General features: G+C 37.9%; 1 protein-coding gene across 1 annotated transcript in view; it reads right to left on the bottom strand.

The window, feature by feature from the left end:
- LOC104492374 (ATP-binding cassette sub-family A member 13-like) overlaps nucleotides 1–18967 on the bottom strand; it is a gene marked incomplete at both ends in the record, with an annotated part of 84818 nt that overhangs the window by 47637 nt on the left and 18214 nt on the right. The window contains 6 exon segments of the mRNA XM_010134927.1: nucleotides 7014–7107; nucleotides 12724–12954; nucleotides 13333–13490; nucleotides 14479–14675; nucleotides 16850–17068; nucleotides 17876–18038. Coding sequence (XP_010133229.1) covers nucleotides 7014–7107; nucleotides 12724–12954; nucleotides 13333–13490; nucleotides 14479–14675; nucleotides 16850–17068; nucleotides 17876–18038 — 1062 coding nt within the window.

Here is an 18967-nt window from a genome sequence, read left to right as displayed (position 1 = left end):
GAAAGTGCTCGGATGAGAGGAGAAACTAGTGAATGAAAAGCGAAACATATTTGAGGTAAGTGGAAGAACCTGACCATTTACTTTTGTTGCTATCATTCTAGCAGAAATCAGAACTGTGAAAAATATGCTACTCTCTCTGGGAAACTTAGCAGCCGAAACCCAGCTGCAACACTATCATGTGGGAAATTATATCTCTAACTAGCTCCTATTTGATTAACACTAACCAATCAGAAACTGCGAGTGAACTAACTCCTGTATCCAATCATAGTGCCTTAAGAGATGCATACTGTCTGTGTGACAAGGAACATATCCAATCACTATGTAACCAGTCACGTGAGCAAGAATCCACTGTCTATAAATAGAGAAGTATTGTAAACAATAAACGAGTCTCACTACACACCACATTGGCGTTTGGGTGATTCGTTCCACTCCAGCTCGCGAGCTTGCTGCCACAACTTTCAGAAGGATAGGAGTTACAGAAACACATTTACCGGGAAAAAAAATTGTCCTGGGTTTGGCTACAACAGAGTTAGTTTCTGCAGCCAGGATAGCCGGAACAAACCAGTGAATGGGAGATTCAATACTATACTGATGTCCTGCCCAGTATATGTAAGGATGGGGCTGCAGAGGGAGGGCAGTTTCAAAGAGGAGCACAAAGTGCGGCTCAGTGTGGTGGCAAGTTTATCACTTGCTTTATTATTGTTTTCCCTCTGTGTTGTTCAAATAAACTTTATTTCAACCCACATGGCTTTACTTTTACCTTTTTTCTCCACACACACACTGTCCACTCACCCCCATCACTCCGAGGTAGGGAGAAGTGAGCGAGCAGCTGTGTGGTGTTTAGTTGCCAGCTGGGTTCAAGCCATGACACAAATTTCTGTAAACCTTGAACAAGTTAGATGATCTTGTTCTCAAGATCAGGTGTCTTTTTGTGACTACTGATAGGAAACATTATGAAGATGCTCATACTTATTCTGTGCTTTAGAGAATCCTGAAGGGGTGACAAAAGGAAGCAAGATTCAAGCCTGAGGAATAAAAAGCTAAATAATTGGAAAAGGCAAGATTTAGTTTTCAACACATCAGAATCACAAGATTTCCTGAAAAAAAAAAAAACCCTAATTAAAACAACAATAAAAAAGGTGAAGGAAATTATAATGTACCCAAAATTTTTAGACCAGCTATTCTGACACTTCTTTTCAGGGCCTAGGGCTGAATTTAAGTGGCAGTGTTGTCAATTAGGCTACCAGAGACTGAAATGTATGCTGTATCTTCTCTGTATGGGTAATTGGCAAAAATTTGAAAATTTTAATATCAGTTTTCATGTCAGCAGCCACTTCTAAACAGCGCAACTGCTACTTATTACCCACAGTTTTCTACTCAGCAGTCAAGTTACTTTTTGCAAGGTGGAGCATTAAAATCTTTCTTATATCCTTTTAAGTGAATTTTACAGGGAAATGAAAGAAGAGAGTTCCACTTAATGTGATGTAACTTCAAAGATACTATAACGAATACTGTCTCAGCCCTTATTTTTTAATTACAGAGTACTCCGTTTTTCGTAGTGCATTAAAAGCTCCTCTCTAAGAATAGAAGAAACCACTTGATCACCTATCAACAGACATCAAATTCCACTCTGTTACCTGGGTGCAGAAATCAATAACACCTTTTCCTGTAGCATATTTTCTGCAAAGACCCCAGGCTCGTGTCAAATGCACCAGAAGAGGAAATATACTTCCCTGGGTAGCCTAACTCCAACTGTTTATTAACCTCTAGAAGTGCCTGCTTTTAGCTTCCAGCTATTTGTTTCCCTTATTTCTTCCTTTATTCCATTTATCACTTCTGCCCCTGTAAAAGGTAGAACTATACCTTAATGGTCAGTATTCTCCATGCACTCAAAAGAAATTATGCTTTTTAAGCAAACCACATCTCTATCTTCTTTTTGCTACACTACACGAACTACACGATGGTGCCTTTATAAGGACTTCACCCCAGATCTCCAATATTAACTCTTCTCTGTTCCCTTTCCAAATTCTCAATTTTTCCTTAAAGACATTCAAACTTAAAAACATCGACACAGAAGTTGTACATAGCAGCATAGCATCAGTCTCAAATTTTGTACTGATAGTCGAAAAAATGTCTCCACTTCTTTTTGTCTGTTAAATTGAAACATAAATCATCTGAGCCATACTATCTTAAAATGCTTTTTCACCAGGTTTAGTAAGTAACTTTCAAAGTGAGTGTTTTCCAAGATATCGTCCCCATTAGATTTGCCCAGTGTTTGACTAAATTAAAAGCACACTTTATTTGGAACAGATTCAAGCTTTTCAAGTGATCAGACTCGTTCTTTAGGACTGGTCTAACTCATTACCCTTCTACCAATCCCTTGCAGCTGTTGTCTCTTTTTTATAAGCAAGGTTATATTTACTTCAGTATCACTGATGAAAATAACGAAAAGTTGCAGCTCACTGAAAATTCACTGAAAGCTCTTCAGTTTTGTTTCACTATTGATGACTGCTTTTTGTGAACTACAATTTCTGAATTAAATCAGTTTTCAGATGTGCTTTATAAGTACTGTATATTGCTGATCTCTTAAATCCTAACAGGAGCAATGAAATATTTTGCCCAATATCCCGCAAAGTGGCTAACACCAGCTGCTTCAGAGAAGGGTTTAAGTAACTGTACAAATAAATTATGCATCAACCTGCTTCCATTCCAACACTTTCAGTGGTGAACTTATCCAAGAAGTTCAAAGGCATTAACAGCACTTCTGTTACTATAGCTCTTCATATTATATATACACTAATAACCACTGTTTGGTTCGTTTAAACATATTACCAGAACCTTAGTCTCCATAGAGTTCTATGGCAATGAATTTCAAATATTATGTGTCACTACATGAAAAACATGATTTTATCCATTTTGAATTTTCTACAGTTCAGTTTCACTATATCTCAGGTTCCAGCTGTATTTTACTACCAGAAAAGACGGACGTGGGCCAACAATGTGTGCTCACAGTCCAGAAAGCCAACCATATCTTTAACTGCATCAAAAGAAGCGTTACTCCCAGGTCAAGGGAGGTGATCCTGCTACTCCACTCTGGTGAGACCTCACCTGGAGTACTGCATGCAGCTCTGGAGTCCTCAGCACAGGAAGGACGTGAACCTGTTGCAGAGGGTCCAGAGGAAGGCTACAAAAATGACTAGAGAAATGGAGCACCTCTGCTACGAGGACAGGCTGAAAGAATTGGGGTTGTTCAGCCTGGAGAAGGGGAGGCGCCAGAGAGACCTTATACCCCTTTCAGTACTTAAAAGCAAGCTTAGAAGAAGAATGGGGACAGTCTCTTTTAGCAAGGCCTGTTGCGACAGGACAAGGGGTGATGGTTTTAAATTAAAAGAGGGGAGATTTCGGCTAGAGATAAGGAAGACTTTTTTTACAATGAGTGTGGTGAAACTTTGGCACAGGTTGCCCAGAGAAGTGGTAGATACCTCATCCCTGGAATCATTCCAGGTCAGGCTGGACAAGGCTCTGGACAACCTGATCTAGTTGAAGGTGTCTGGTCTCTCTGCAGGGCAGGGTTGGACTAGATGACCTTTGAAGATCCCTTCCAACCCAAAGCATTCTGTGATTCTACGATTACATCTGAAGTTGGTATCTCCCAAACATTTCTATGATGTAGAATGATAAAAAATGAATTAATTTGGCTCTTCAGCAAGGTATTTGAATATCTTAATTCTGTAATGTTGGTCCCTTAATGATCCAATGAGCTCACTCTCTAGCCTAGTGCCTGCTGTTGCGTACGTTCAGAATATTTTGGTTTTTACCCATGGTTAGTCAACCCCCCCTTAGACTAGCTCTCCTGATTATTTGCATACATATATTGCTTCCTGTAGTTGATGATACTTTTATTGGACTCAATAGAGTTGGTTTCTCCATTTTCTCAAGGCTATTTGGCTCCAATGATCATGTCGTGCAGTCATTGCAAGCTCAGTCTAACTTTTTTCTGCATGCTCTGTACTCATCTACAAAACAATAACCATCAATCGTGTGCCCCAGCTGCGTAGAAAATAATTATGCACATCTATTTTAATATATGCATGTATTATGCCTGCACACATAGGCATTTCCTTACTTAAAAAGAAAATGTTAACTGTTCTCACCAGAAGGTGAGTTTTATTCCAAGATTTCTTTGTTGGAATAAAACTAAACATAATGAGTAAACCTTCCACAAAGGAAACTTAGAAAGAAACCACTAGAAATTACAGTGTGCATTGTATCTTTGAAGGTACTGATATCTAAATAGTTACAATTTAATCTAATTAATGGACTGCTACTTAATTTCATTTAGAAAGGGTCTAATTATTCTGAGTTTCTTTTACGTTATTCTGGTGTGTTGACCCTGGTCAGCAGCTAATCACCAAATAGCTGCTTGCTCACACTTCCCCTCCTCCAGCAGGAAAGAGAATAGAAAGAGAGAAAACGAGAAGACTTGTGGGTCAAGATAAAGACAGTTTAAGAAGTGAAGGAAAAGAAAAGGGGGGGGAGGTGTGAAATGAAGAAAAAAAAACCCCAAGCAATGCAAAGACACTATCCACCACCTCCCTCAAGCACACTGATGCTCAGCCAGTCTGGTAGCAATGGTTACCTCCTCAAAAAAACAGCCCTCCATTTTTATTGCTGAGCGTGACACTATGTGGCACTGGGCAACTTCAGACAATTTGGCTCAGCTGTCCAGGTCATGTCCACCCCCAGCTTCTTGATACGCCCAGCCTACTTGCTGCAGGGAATGTGGGCAGAATAGGAAAAACAGAAAGCCTTGACACTGCAAGTGCAATAGCCAAAACACTGCTGTGCTATCAGCATTAGTTTAGTCACAAATCCGAAACACAGCACCATAAGAACTTGAAGAGTTACAAAGAAAATTAACTCCATTCCAGCCACACCTAGTACAAGACGACACTGTAAAACATAACCAGAAATTACCAAAGCTCCGATTTCAGCCATAGTTTTTCTGAAGTGATGTCTCTTACTTGGTTTTGGCATCGGCCATCAATCTAAATCATGTCCTGATTTTTTTCAGTTTCATTTAAGAAGGGACATGCACACCACTCCACAACGCCTTCTGGTTTGGGAGACAAGAGGCAACATTTTGGTTTCTACACAATCCCGATGCCTCAAGGGCTCAGCACCAGTAAAGGACGCTGCATATCCTCACTTATGCTCAGATCCGCACTTTATCAAAGCGGCTTTCTAGTCCAAATCCTTACACAGATCAAATAGTAGCATCCTGTGATCTTCTCAATAACCCAACTGTTTGCTCTCAGGGGTCTTTAAAATTCTTTTGACTACTTTGACAACAGCAATTTTGACTGCCTTTGAATCTGCTTTCAAAGATAAAAATTTTACAGGTTGCCCATGGAGTATCCTGGTTAGCTTTCACAATGATGGCTATCTTCCATGACCATTTCCCAGATCCCTTATGCCTACGCTTCACAACTGTCCTTAATGATGAATGACAGTCATCTGCAACAAATTACAATCTTCCAGTATTCTCATCCCCAAAGAGATAGCATTATCATATTTTCTTGCTATAATTTATCAGACTGAAAAATCCAGTCTCCGATTGCTGGATTCTTTATTAATGTCATAACTTGGACAAATGCTAAGTTACATATTTTGGAATGCAGATGGTAAAAGATATCAAGTAGTTAGGTACAGTATACTCTGTTTTCATTATTTTAGGAACTATAAATCTTACTTTTTAATGAAAACACAGTGTGGAGAAGACAGACTGTTTTGATTTGAGATTGATTTGGATATCCTAGCCAACTCCTGAAGAAATACAAAACCGAACGTTATTAAAAGGATAATCAAAGCTGTATTTTGAATGGAAGTGTTCTCACCACTCACAGGAGAGGATAATTTATTTGCTTAGCAAGGGTTTTTTGCTATTTAGTTACATCTTCACTGATTCAACAGGGACTGGAATAGTCTAGCAAAAAGATGTTCTGGAAAAAATCATCCAGTCACATTCACATTTTGTGAGAAAAGGCCTCATCTTAGGCCACAATTTTTAGCACTGATTACTCATTACTGGGAAATCAAACTGAATTTATCTTAACAAATAAGACAAGCTTTGTTCAAAATTATTATTTCAATTACTGTAACAATGAAGGTCCTCAGACCAGGACCTCTCTGTGCCCACGTTCTATAGAAACAAAAAGAACTGCATAAGGAATGAATGTTTGATGTCTAACCAAAACTGAGTAGGTATAAATCAAACAGAAAGAAACATGCTAAGTATAGAAGCATAAGAATTCCAGGAATCAATGAGAAAACATTGATGAGCTTGGTGGGCACTGTCAGAGAACTTGAGTCTTGCATTTTTTACAGTACCACATTAGTGACTTCTAAAAAGAGTTTTTAAGGAGAACAAACTTCCTAAGATTTCAGAAATATTAGTGAGGACCTTCTCCCAGGCTTGCAGGACAGGGAAATAGAAAGCTTGAGGGAACTTGTTTTAAAACAAAAAACATGTAAGTGAACCTGAAATAACATGTCATTTGAAAGGACAAGTGATCTTCTACTATGGGGTCAACAGCTTTTTTTTTTTACTTGCACATAGATGGAGATTAATAAATCTAACACCTGAACAGACCTTGTATCTGCAGTATCTCTCAGCAATTTTTATCCATTGTCAATATGAATCAAAGAGAGTAATTAGTTGCCAGGGACAGGTAGGAATGAGTATGTTAATGCTGAAACAGTGAGAGAATTGCTTGTTTGCATGTGTAACCATAGTAGAAGGGCGGGAAGATGACTGTGAAGTGATACAGAGGCATATTGCAATACTACTATTACACAAGGCAGATCACATCACGCATGTTTAAAAAAAGAATTATCAGATGGTAGCAGGCAGTATTCTCCATTTGCTTGTGCATTTCTCAACTTCGGGAACTTCATGCATTTTTATCTTTATAAATCTGGCTGTTTCAGAAGGTACCTAATTTTATACTTACAGCCTGTTTCAGCACCATTTGTATGGTCCGGGTGTGCTACTTGTGGAACACAGGGCATCTTCTCTGAGGAGTCCTGCAGTAGCTTCAGAAATACCTTTCGTGAAATAAGAAAAAAAAAATTAAATCCATTTTCTAAAAACTACTTTTTTTAGATATATCCCAAATCATCTGGATAGTCAGATATTAGTAGTCACTCTGCTACTATGAATATGACTATAAAATTAGTCAAGCTCTCCAAAGGAGGAATCCTGGGCTTAAGGGAAAAGGAATAAATGACACTAGATGCAAAGGCATATTAGATGAAGGGCATATTGACAGTTTCAAGTCTCTTCTCACACACTAATTAGAAATACATGGGCACAACTGGAACTGCTACCCAAGAGTTCTTATTGTATCAATACAACTAAATATAACGTACAAAATCCTATAGAACCGAGAATCCACAGAGCTCTGGGAAGTGTCCATAGACTTACGCAAGCTCGTGTGCAATAATGCTATTGAAAGACATTTAAAGGACAATGCAATCATCAGGCATGGTCATCTTAAACAAAGACTTGTCTAGCTAATACTACAGAGGGAACTGGGCAACAATGTGTGATTTGTAGCAAAACCATTAGCATGCATATTCCGAATTGGGAGAAGGTGATAGGATTCTGTTGCCTAAAATCACCATGGGAAAAACTAGATTGTTACTTTTTAAAAAAAAAAAAAAATCTAAAAATCTGCACTGTAGTAAAATTTTAAGGCTTGAAAGTTCCTAAGCAGGAGGACTCACCTCAGAAGGGAGTTAAAGATAACATTTTAATAAATCCAACAGAATTCACTAACTTTATAATCATGAGATCTATTTAAATAATATATACACTTTGCCCAATATGTTTGCATTCAACATACTACTTCTTGCTTAATCAGTTCTGTCCACATAAGGTCCTTTGCATTTCAGATATTTATTTCATTTATCAGCCCCTCAGTCTTGCAGAAGCTTGGAATAACTTTCACAGTGAGTCAGTTATTAACACTCACCCCCCTTCTTGTAAGCTCAGATTAAAAATAAAATTAATATTTTATTACCTTAACCTGAACTGCAATTTAAACAGTGAACTTCAGGTAAAAAGAAAGAAAAGTTAACAGAAAATACAGCTACCATGAGCATATCTAATTGAGGAGGAAAAGCATAACCAAGTTTTGCTTTCTCTTCTCTGTTTGGGTTGAGCTGCAACCCTTAGATTATAACCATGGTGCAGCTTTCAGAAATCATTATGAAACCATTTATTTCTTCCCACAAATGAACCTGATATCAGCTATAACAAAAAATTCCTTGGTTCCAAGGAGCTCATACAATAGAAAACTAAAACCAGTCAATCTGAAGTACTTTATAGTTGTGGAAAGATATTTCTTGACTTGCTAAGATCTGACTTACATAAACCATATTTTGCTTAGTCAATATAATTGCCACTTAACAGTGGGTACCGATTGTATTTGTTACCTGCCAGCTTTCAGGGAACACTTTTGGCCATTAACAACTGCAAGGGCAGAAGAAAGTAATACCTCCTGACATTTCTGTATTAGATCCTGGAGAGGGATCCTGACTGCCCAAAGCCACATTGTAATTTGCTGCCTTGGACCTACCTGCTGGTGGCTCCTCTGCACACCAATTCTGTCAAGCAAACCAGGCTAAAATGAACTGACTAAACCCGGAGAGGATCTGCTCCTCTCTGGCTAGGACAAAGGCCACACTACAAAATGATGGCTGCATATACTCAGTTCAGAATCAAAATTCCTGTTGGGGTTGCAGACAGACATTTTCTTCTTCAATCACATTATGTCATTTGAAGGGAGAATGTAACTATGCCTTAAGAAAGAAACAAAGCCAACAAAAAATACGTATGGTGTCTATTGTAACTTCACTGACACAGCTATTCTGATACAGCTATGGAGGCAGAAGGCCACCTGCATTTCCTAGTCCTCCCCATAGTATCCAAGCAACATTCAAACATCCCATTAAGAATGGGAATCATTAGGGACCATGTTGTACAGAAGAAATGATAATTTATATAGTGTTGCACCGGATATTGTGGACAGAGGTATATTAGACTAACAGTGTTATTAGCAGAATGAAGTACCCTCCAAAACACACAGATTTGGAAAAGTCAGGATTAGACACCATGAAAGAGGGACAGTATATTCTTGCTATGCCTGAAAGACTGGATAAATTCAACAAGAGGAGTCTTCTAGACCTCACACAGCATCCCTTGCCCTACATGCCTTAACAATTCCTGCTAATTAATTCCTAACAATTAATTTCTGCTTTGGCTAGGAAGTCCATATCTGGCCAAGGACGCGTCCAGATGGCTGTCTGTAAGGGAACCTGAGGAAATAGACATTTCCTGTACCCCCTGTAAGATTTACAAGGCAGCTACTTCCTGATTTCTTCAGGACAGCATCATAAAAACAAGCCTATTTCACTGATACAGTGGCACAGTGTCCTTGACACTTCACTGTTAGAGCATGGGGACCCTGTGACACCATAATCATTCCTAAAACACCTTCACCTGAAAGAAAAAAGTGCAGAAAACCAAAGTAGCTGAAAGAGGGAGAAAACAAAGGCATGGAGGTGGGGGGAGAGGGTGTTATGATGCAAAAAACAACCAACACCTATAGATAGTCCTTTATCATCTAAAACCACTGGATGATATTTTAGCAGCATTCTTGGTCCCTACTACTTTTCTATTCACGTTGTTTCTGTATTTTCTTCCAGGAAGTCTGTTCTCAGTAGAACCTTTAGTAGTTAGAGGCATGTTTCCCCAAGCAGAACAATGCAGAAGCGGTCTTAAAGCCATTCACTGTGGATGACTGTTGACCAAAGAACTTTTGCAAGCAGGTCAGTGGTTATCCACTAAACAGGAACACTTCTGACTGTCAAACTTAGATATAAACCTACAGAGGGAGACAGACAATTGGCACAGCTTAAAACCAAAGGAAGGAACTGCATGTTTTCAAGGTAAGTGCTTAAAATAGATAAAGAGTAGCATGGCTCACTTCCAGCACTTGCGCCTGCAAGCTTGCTCCACTCCAGGAACTGAAGGACCCCCTTGGCTGCTCTTGGTGTGGAAAACAGCAGTTAGTCATGCTAGCTGTTGAAAAGGACTGTCCTACGTGCAAGCAGCAGCGGCTGCTTTTTTTGAACCACTAGACTGTTAATAAATATAGGAAGTGCTTTTCCCCTCTAGGAAAAAGTTTTGGCCAGAACGCAACGCTACAGTGAAATATCTTAATACAGCTGTGCCATTACTAGATGTTGTTACAGCACTCTCAGCAAAACTGATTCTCATCAAAAGCTACATACTGTTTTAAGGCTAAAATATTTCAAGGAGGTATATAGTTTTCCCTGGAAAGTTTTGGGGCAACTCTCTAGTAATTTCAAGGAAAATAATTTAAAGTAGTTCTCCATTAACAGGTGTTTCAACATATTTTGCAAAGAGGGTTCAATGGTTTTGTTCTCTTCCTCAAAGTGAAGCAAGAAAACAATAAGCTTTGAAACCTCCAGAGTTTCAAATCACCCCAAATTAATACATTAAGTCTTCAAGCTAAAGAATGATGCATCAGTATTTAATACCACCTTTAAAGTTGGTTTGTGGTTTTTTAACTCCCCTTGAGAAAAGAACCAAAATACTCAGCTGAATAACAGATGCTGAGGAAGTTTCCTCATGTTCCATGACAACTCCACATTTACTTTACATGTGCCAGTTCTGGAAAACCCTATGTTATACACCACATAGTTGTCATCAAAACAGGGTCTTTTATTATTACTAAATCACCCCAGAATCTATAAAGTCTGTAAGTGAACAGCATTCTTTCTTATAGCATGTTAATCCCACTATATAATTTGAAAGAAAATAACAATTTTTCAATAAGCTTTTCACTTGCCTCATAAAATTGTATAGCAGAAACGTGATTTACTTTATGGTATTAAGTAAAATGTTTATTAAACTTGTAGGATTTATATTTTTCCTCCTCCCCTCCCACCCCTGATTGTCATAGCAAGTGCTTGCCACACTCGCTTTATGTACTGTGGTCATTTATAAGAGAAACAAACACTGAAGAGATGTTTTTTATTATCATTATTCTTTATAAATAACTCAGTTGTATAGAGCTTAACTTCAAAGGAAACCACATACTTGCTGGTAGATCATTCTTTGGACTGCAGCTTAAAAACAAATGTGCAAAACCAGATTCTTTGTGTTTGTGCAAGGTCCTAAAAACCTATGTAGCAAATCAACAATGTAGTCTTAAAGGTATCTCCCAGTGGACCACTTCAGGATACAGCAGCTCCACATATTGGAGCTGATGTATTGGTTCAATAAATTTCATGAGCAATTGTCATTATAGGTTTACTTGCATTATTTGGGTTCTACTTGTATTTTTTCCACTGATTATATAAGGTGAAGATTCTAAAGTTGTAAAACAAACTCAGAACTGCTAATGCAGTTTCAAATATCTGACCCTATTATTTCCCATATGCACAGCTCACACAGAAAAACAAACAACACGTAAGTGATGTCTGACATCTTAAAGTGGTATCATCTTCATAACACCAGGAAAGATGAGCACCTTCCCTGGGGAATCTTGACTTCCAGCTGACCTAAGTACTACATCATACCATCTTATACATTTCCAGGGAACAGAGGAAGAAGTAGAGAAAAGGGATGTATCCGTAAGTATTTATTGCTACATATAAAAAAAAAATATCACTCTCAGGAATCTGCATTTCATTATTTTTGTGGAGTTTTTTTTCTAACATACATTACATCTTCCATTAGAAAACAGCCCAACGTTGCCTGTTGCCTCTTTAACGCTGTGGGTAGCCACTGGAGAAATCAGTTTAACAAAGTCATACTGAACGAATTGTGCTATTAAATAAGAATAGAAGTGTTTTGTGCATCAAAAAAATACTGACATTGATCTCCTATCATCACTTGAGGATCTGGAACTAATTATATTTTGAAAAGGATCTACAATACAGAACTTAAAAAGTGGTGGTTTAGGGAATCTTGATATTTAGAAATTATAGTCAGAATAAAAACAGTCCAAGGAAAATTACTTCTCACTGATATGATCATTTACACAGAGCTAAACTCGGAAGTGATGAGGAAGCATAACAGAGTCTCCATCTCTGGTCCCTTTGAATATTGTCCGTGTGTATATATGTTCATATATATGTGTACATAAGTCTCTCTCTCTCTCTAGGTATACACACAAAATACAGGTTAGATACTTTGACACACAGTTTTGCTAAGTCCTAAGCTTTAGAACTTTAAGTCAGAGAGTATTTCCAGATTTTTTTTTCTATTGTAAGAGCTACCTGAACTGAACCTTCAAGTTCAAAGCTCATTTCCAATGCTAGAGATTCAGAACAACGGTGGTTCTCATTAAACCAATGACTCATTAGATTTTTGTTATGTAAATACAGAAACAAACATTTAAGAGTTACACGTTTCTCAGTCTTTGCTTCAGATTCTTTAAATGAGATCTAAGTCATCGTAGTGTGGGTGCTGAAATTAACAGTACAGCAAAACTATAAAGTGTACAGCTTCCCAGTTGTGTACAGCACACAGTTGTGCAATATGAAAGATACAATCAAGAGTAGCTGGAAGTTAATACAGGATTTTCTAACCAAAAAAATGCCATTATACAGAAAAACTACAAGTACCTCTTCCAAGGTGGTGTCAGAAATGCCATAGCCAGTCACATGTAGGTGATGCAGGTTTTGATCTAAAGCCTGAAAAAGACCTTTAAAAGAGGTCTTATCTGCCCGTTCTGGAATCACATAGGTCAGCTCAGTCCCACTGTTCTCTTTCAAGAAGGCTTCTGGGATGTGGGTCTGTACCAGAGATGTGACCCGAACAATATGTGTAGGATCCTGGATATCAATCACAGGGGGCTATGAGGAAAGATAATCATGCACAAAAAAAAACCCCAGATGTTACCAGAAATATGGGAATTGATAGAACTCCTACAAGAAAATTTCCACTGATGAAATTGCATCAAAACTGGGACACAAAGACTACTATCAGTGAGACAAAGCCCTTTTCAGCTAAATATTTAAATTCATCTTTTTCAAAGATGACACTGTGTTCTTCTAAATAATAATAGTGGTAGTAATAATAATACCACCAACCCAAAACAATAGTGAGCTGATAAAAAACATGTTTTGCTGGCTCTCTAATAATCTGTACCACATATTACTTCCTGGCAAGGACATAAGGGTCCCTTAGAATATACACAGCTAAATGCTCTGTACAGTACATTCTTAGTGTACCTTTTTTATGAGTGTTAGACTGTGTCCCTGGCCGTATGTTTCTCTCAGATAAGAGGGAGAGCCACAGCACCTCAGCTGGCCACGCTGCAGGATGGCAATGCGATCACTGAGCACCTCTGCCTCATCGAGATGGTGAGTGGTAAAGATCAGTGTACAACCTGCATCAGAAAGATTGGTACATGTCTACAAAACCTGTTTTCTAGGGAAATGCTTCTTTGTTTCACGAGGGTCCTTTAACCCTGAGGGAACATATTTCAGGTCCCTTCAAAACAGGACACAAACAAAACCTGCATTCAGATTTACAGACAGGTACGAACTTGCTTTGCCTTGTATTATACATAGTAAGTAGTATTAAGCCATTACAACTTCAAGCTGTCTTAAGAGCTTAAGAAATTCCTTAAAGCCACAAAACAGCAGTGTCTGTTTCAATGGATCATTTGCTGAGTTGTTACAGCTAAGCGCTCAGTAGCTGAAGAGTTTGCTTCCCACAATCAGTTTTTAAACCCTTCGGCATTTAGAAAATTAATGATCTTTTAAATACTTCCAGGCATGGGAACTCCACCACCTTCCTGGGCAGACTGTCCCAATGCTTTATCACCCTCTCTGTAAAGAAATTTTTCCAAATATCCAATCTAAATCTCCCCTGGTGCAACCTGAGACGGTTTCCTCTCATTCTATCGCTTGTCACATGGGAGAAGAGACAAACACCTACTACACTACAACCTCATTTCAGGAAGTTTTAGAGAGTGATGAGGTCAGCTCTGAGCCTCCTTTTCTCCAGGCTAAACACCCCCAGTCTCTCAGCTGCTTTTTTATTAGAATCATATATGCATCTATATACAGATATATGCAAAATGGGAAATTAAAACTACAAAATAATTTTGAGAACCTAACAAAAAAGAAACAATGTAAGAGAAAAGAAACTTCAGGACAGGACTCAGAACTAAGCTCAATCTTCTGTTAGTAGGCAATCCTTGTAATCTCACTTGGCTATTTTATCATTTCCCAAGTTTGATTAAATGTAACCTCTGAAATTAATATATTTATTACCGAATAGCAAAACTAATATTCTGACCTGTTTAAATTCTTTGAAACAGAATTCCAGAAAGGAAAATAAGCAGCAAATTATGTGTAGAAGTTTCATACCAGTTTTGTACTTCAGAAGAACATCCCAAATGCTGCGACGAGAACACGGATCTACTCCACTGGTGGGCTCATCTAGAACAACTGTCTTTGAGTTTCCGATAAAGGAGATGGCAATTGACAGCCTCCTTTTCATTCCCCCAGAAAGGGCTCCAACAGGTTTGCACTGATGTTGGGATAAATCCACATCTTCCAGAGCTCTGAAACAGGAGTACAGGAACAGGACCAATTTTGAAAAACTTTTACCAGTCACATCGTGTCCACTCAGAGCAGAATTGCTGAAAAGTCATTGTAAATGGAAAGCAAAAAAACACTACCTCTGGTTGGTTATACAATTTGGTGACAAAAAGTAATAGAAAAACGATCTCTCTTTACTTACAAAATATAAACAATGATCACTACCAGAAATAAGAATTCTGGTTAAGTATTGTGTAGGATAAGAACAGACGATTTTGAAATTAAGTCCAATAAAATAAATTCCTGTTTGTCCAATAGTTTCAGCAAATTCTAGATTACAGCCTCTTAAACTATGGTAAAGATAGTCAGTTTCATAACTCAAACGGTGCTTCAGTTTTCACAACTATTTCAAGAACCTTAAAAAGGTCCGAGTTTTTAGGAGATATGTAGTCATTTGAAGTAAATAAAGTAACACTGATGCTTTTCCTTTTTTTTTTCTTTTCATCTTTTTTTTTTTTTCTTAAAACATGTCTGAGAAGTAAACAGATTAGTGATACCTAGGTAGAATAATACTACCTAATACAACCTAATTAATTCCTGTGTTAAGGACTGGGAGATACCTTTACACTTATTGCCTGCTCAGCCCTTGTCCTCTGATGATCTTGCATCTGAGCAGTGTGTGGAAACATCTCAATAAAGGCAGCACTGAAAGACCATCAATTTATTTTTCATCACATTGAACGTCCAGTCATTGACCTAAAAGCTTTTCATTGCTATCAGCCTGGCAAGCAAGACATAAAAGACTCAACAGTCCTAAGCTAATCTTCTGAATCATTTGAGTGAACATGCAGTCTGTAAACTATGCCATTTAGTCTGAGAGAATTTTTCATTTAAGGAAAAAGTGTTTCTACCACTGTTGAACAGATATATATCCAGGAAAATTATTCTTAATCTCTTTAAAAGCCATCTATTCTTGTTTAATAAAATGCAAATTTTGTTTCATTGCTTTATTGCTTTTCTAATTTCTCCGAAGTATTTTAAAGCATTCATTGCCCTTAAAAAAAAAATATTTTTTTCTTAGTAGTGAGGCCTGCAGAGTTGAGTATTCTATGTGCCATCAGTATGACAAACTGCTGCTGGTATTACAATTCAGCAGTCTAAGTACAATAAAATGCAGAAAATTATTTTGCATAAATTTAAACCAAACATTAGGTTTGTTTTGTCTTTGTTATTCTAGATAGTTCTGTCATTTCTATAGTGTCCCAAAACAGAGATTTTTTCACATCAAAATCTTAAAGTAACAGGCTATTAAAAAGGAAAGCCACTTTGCTAGAAATGTGTTTGCAAATGCCTAATTGCAAACTTAAGAAATCCCATCAACTCTGCATTTATTTCCACTGAAGCATGGAAGTGCCACACTGTTTAAAGAGCATGCGTGTTATTTATAAAGTTCAGGAAATGCTATTTGCTATTAATGAGCAAGATCTCACCTTCTACTGTTTACATGATGCAAAAATGGAGATGATCTAGTCCTATATCAAAGAATCAGCACCATTAAAACACAACCAAACATTCTCACCCTGACATACGGCAAATCCTCCAAGGTCATGTCAGAGCTCTGGCTTGTTTTTTCTGTTGGATTGGGGTTTCTTTAAACCCCTTCACTATTAAACATATTTAAATTCTGAATTTGACAACAGGAAAAGATGATGGCCTATTAAAAAAAGATTGTAGCAAGCACCTGCCTTTTCTGGTTTTCCAGTGTTCCCTCTGCTGAAGGTGAGGGAATCCAGGGTAATAAATACTAAAGGCAGTGTTAACTTGCCTGAAAATTCAGGGTTTATTTTCTATCTGTCTCCCCAGCAAGAAGAGAGATAAAGCAGACAGCATGGGGCAGGAACCACTACAGCTGCTACCAGGCTAACCACCTCCACTCCAGTCAAAACATGATTATTTGATGGTTCTCTGCACCAGGTTTTTAAACACTGACAGTTTTGCTATAGAGTAAAGGTTACAAACTAGGAAATCTATTTTCAAGGCATGATTTCAGAACATGAAGTGTGATTAAAAAATCATGGAAAAAAGTTTCCATTTGTTTCTACTCGCAGTTTTGCTTTAGTACTTTCTTGTTTGAGTGGCTTGCAACAGACACTACTAATTTACTTGACAGATTTCAATAAAATAAATGGAAATTTACCCACTGACTTGCTGATTCAACTGTTCCTTCGTCCAGCCAGGTGCCTTCACTGATCCATAAAGCAGGAGATGTTCTCTCACCGTTAGTATGTTGAACAGGACATCATACTGTGGGCAAACACCCAGCTCGGTCCTGATAGCAGCCAGATCAGTACGGATGTCCTTTCCATTAATAATAACGGTGCCAGAGCTTGGTGGATACAGACCAGTCAACAGTGATCTGATGGAGAAAAAGGAAAAAAAAAAAAAAAAATCAGTAAGATAGTGTCTAGTGACTGTATTACATAGCTCACACTTGGATTACCTGAGGCTTGACTAGCAAGAGCAACACCAGTTCTGCTGAGGATAGTTATAGAAACATTACAGAAACACTGCTAATTTAAAAAAATAACCCACACCCTAATATTTCAACAATCTTTTATTTCCTTTTTTCCAGAACAAAATGCAATTTTTTCCCAAGCAAATATAGCAGACCACGTGTGCATTCTAGCTGAGGAGTAATTCCTAACTGGGTCCCATCCTGTGTCACTGGTTTTATTAAAGTTGGTGATAGTTAACATAAAGGTAGAAATACATAGAATTATTAACACAATGGAAGTGACATTTAAAAATGTCTTAGTTATTTTGGTTTCTAGTCAACTGCCAAGAAAAAAGTCCCTTTCAACCTCTGAGAACAAAGGACAAAACCCCATAAAACTCCACACTCTCTATGTGGCAGGAGTACACGTGGGATGCCAGAAAAGAACACTTTCCTGAGATGTGTGCAGCTCCACAACTAGACGTGCCCAGCTTCTATTTAAGCTGCTCCTGAACTATTACATATTGGTTATGTATCTAGCATAGAGAAGCCAGTTCTCCATTCATTGCTTTTGTTGTAGATACGTAGCCTTCACTTTTCATGTACTTTGGGGAGTTTATTAAATATTTGGAAAAAAAAAAAGACATAGGAAAGAGCTCCCAAAAATTTAAGTGAGAAAGCATAGCAGAGATCAGAGGGGAGTGTAATAGCATCACATCGCAGACTTACATGACTGTTGTCTTGCCAGCTCCATTAGGTCCCAAGAGCGCTGTTATCTGACCTATATGGAAAGCGAGGCTGAGATCTTTAACAGCAGCCTTCTGGCCATCCACATGTTCTTTGGTGAGAGACAGCAGCACAACACCAGTGGTGGCTTCTTCAGTGCAAGGGCCTTTCCAACTTGGAGGTGCTGGCTCTGTATGGGGAAGAGCTGCAGATCAAGAGGGTTGCTGAATCTAAACATGCGTACATGCAGATAGGGAATAACAAATTAAATTAATCTCTGTTGTCACTTAAAGACTAGAGCTTCAGATGCCCCAAACTGACATAAGCTCCAGTGAAATCAAAGCTACTATGCTAGTTCGTTAATGTTTTGCTAAGAATTTGGTGCATCTGCAGTTTTAAAAAGCACTCTAAAACAACTATGCCTGGTTATATGTATGTCCACATACATCTCCGTAAAAGTCATAAAATAGCTATTACATCTTATTTCTAGTATAAAAAACACTTATAACAACATCGCTTGAATCATTGTTTTATGCCCATAAGAAAATTCTAACAGTGTGATCTACTCCACATACGTTATCCAGTTTTAGGCACAATGTTAACATAACATTAACAGGCTTAGTAAGTTAATCCCCTTAATTCCCTCAGTCAATAAAGCAAAGCAGATCTCTTTGCAAAATGATTCCAAGCAGCAGTATAGTCTAAACATAACTCAAGGTCCTCAATGCAAGTAGATACCGAGCATTTTTCTAACTGTGAGATAACCAGCTCAGCAAACTGAGTTGGCCATATGATGCAGATCAGGTTGACTTCCTTTATGGGTCAGGAGGAAAGGCTGGCACTACCTTCCAAACATTTATAGATTATATTTTACGTAATAATTGTATATATAATTGTATATAAATATTACAAGAAGAAATAATTGTGTGCTGCATGAAATTATATAAATCAAACTATAAATAAAAAATACATGATTTCAAAGATTGCTTTGTTCAGGCTGTAAATTCCTTTCACAATCAATTTTAAGTTTAGAAAGAAACTTTGCCAGAAGCTTGAGTTTACCTTCCAGCAAGACACTACTGGCAGGTGTGACAT

The sequence above is a fragment of the Buceros rhinoceros genome, unplaced genomic scaffold (assembly GCF_000710305.1).
Source record: "Buceros rhinoceros silvestris isolate BGI_N320 unplaced genomic scaffold, ASM71030v1 scaffold3884, whole genome shotgun sequence".
Taxonomy (NCBI): domain Eukaryota; kingdom Metazoa; phylum Chordata; class Aves; order Bucerotiformes; family Bucerotidae; genus Buceros; species Buceros rhinoceros.
Note: the sequence above shows the minus strand (reverse complement) of the source record. Positions and strands in the feature narration are given on the sequence as shown.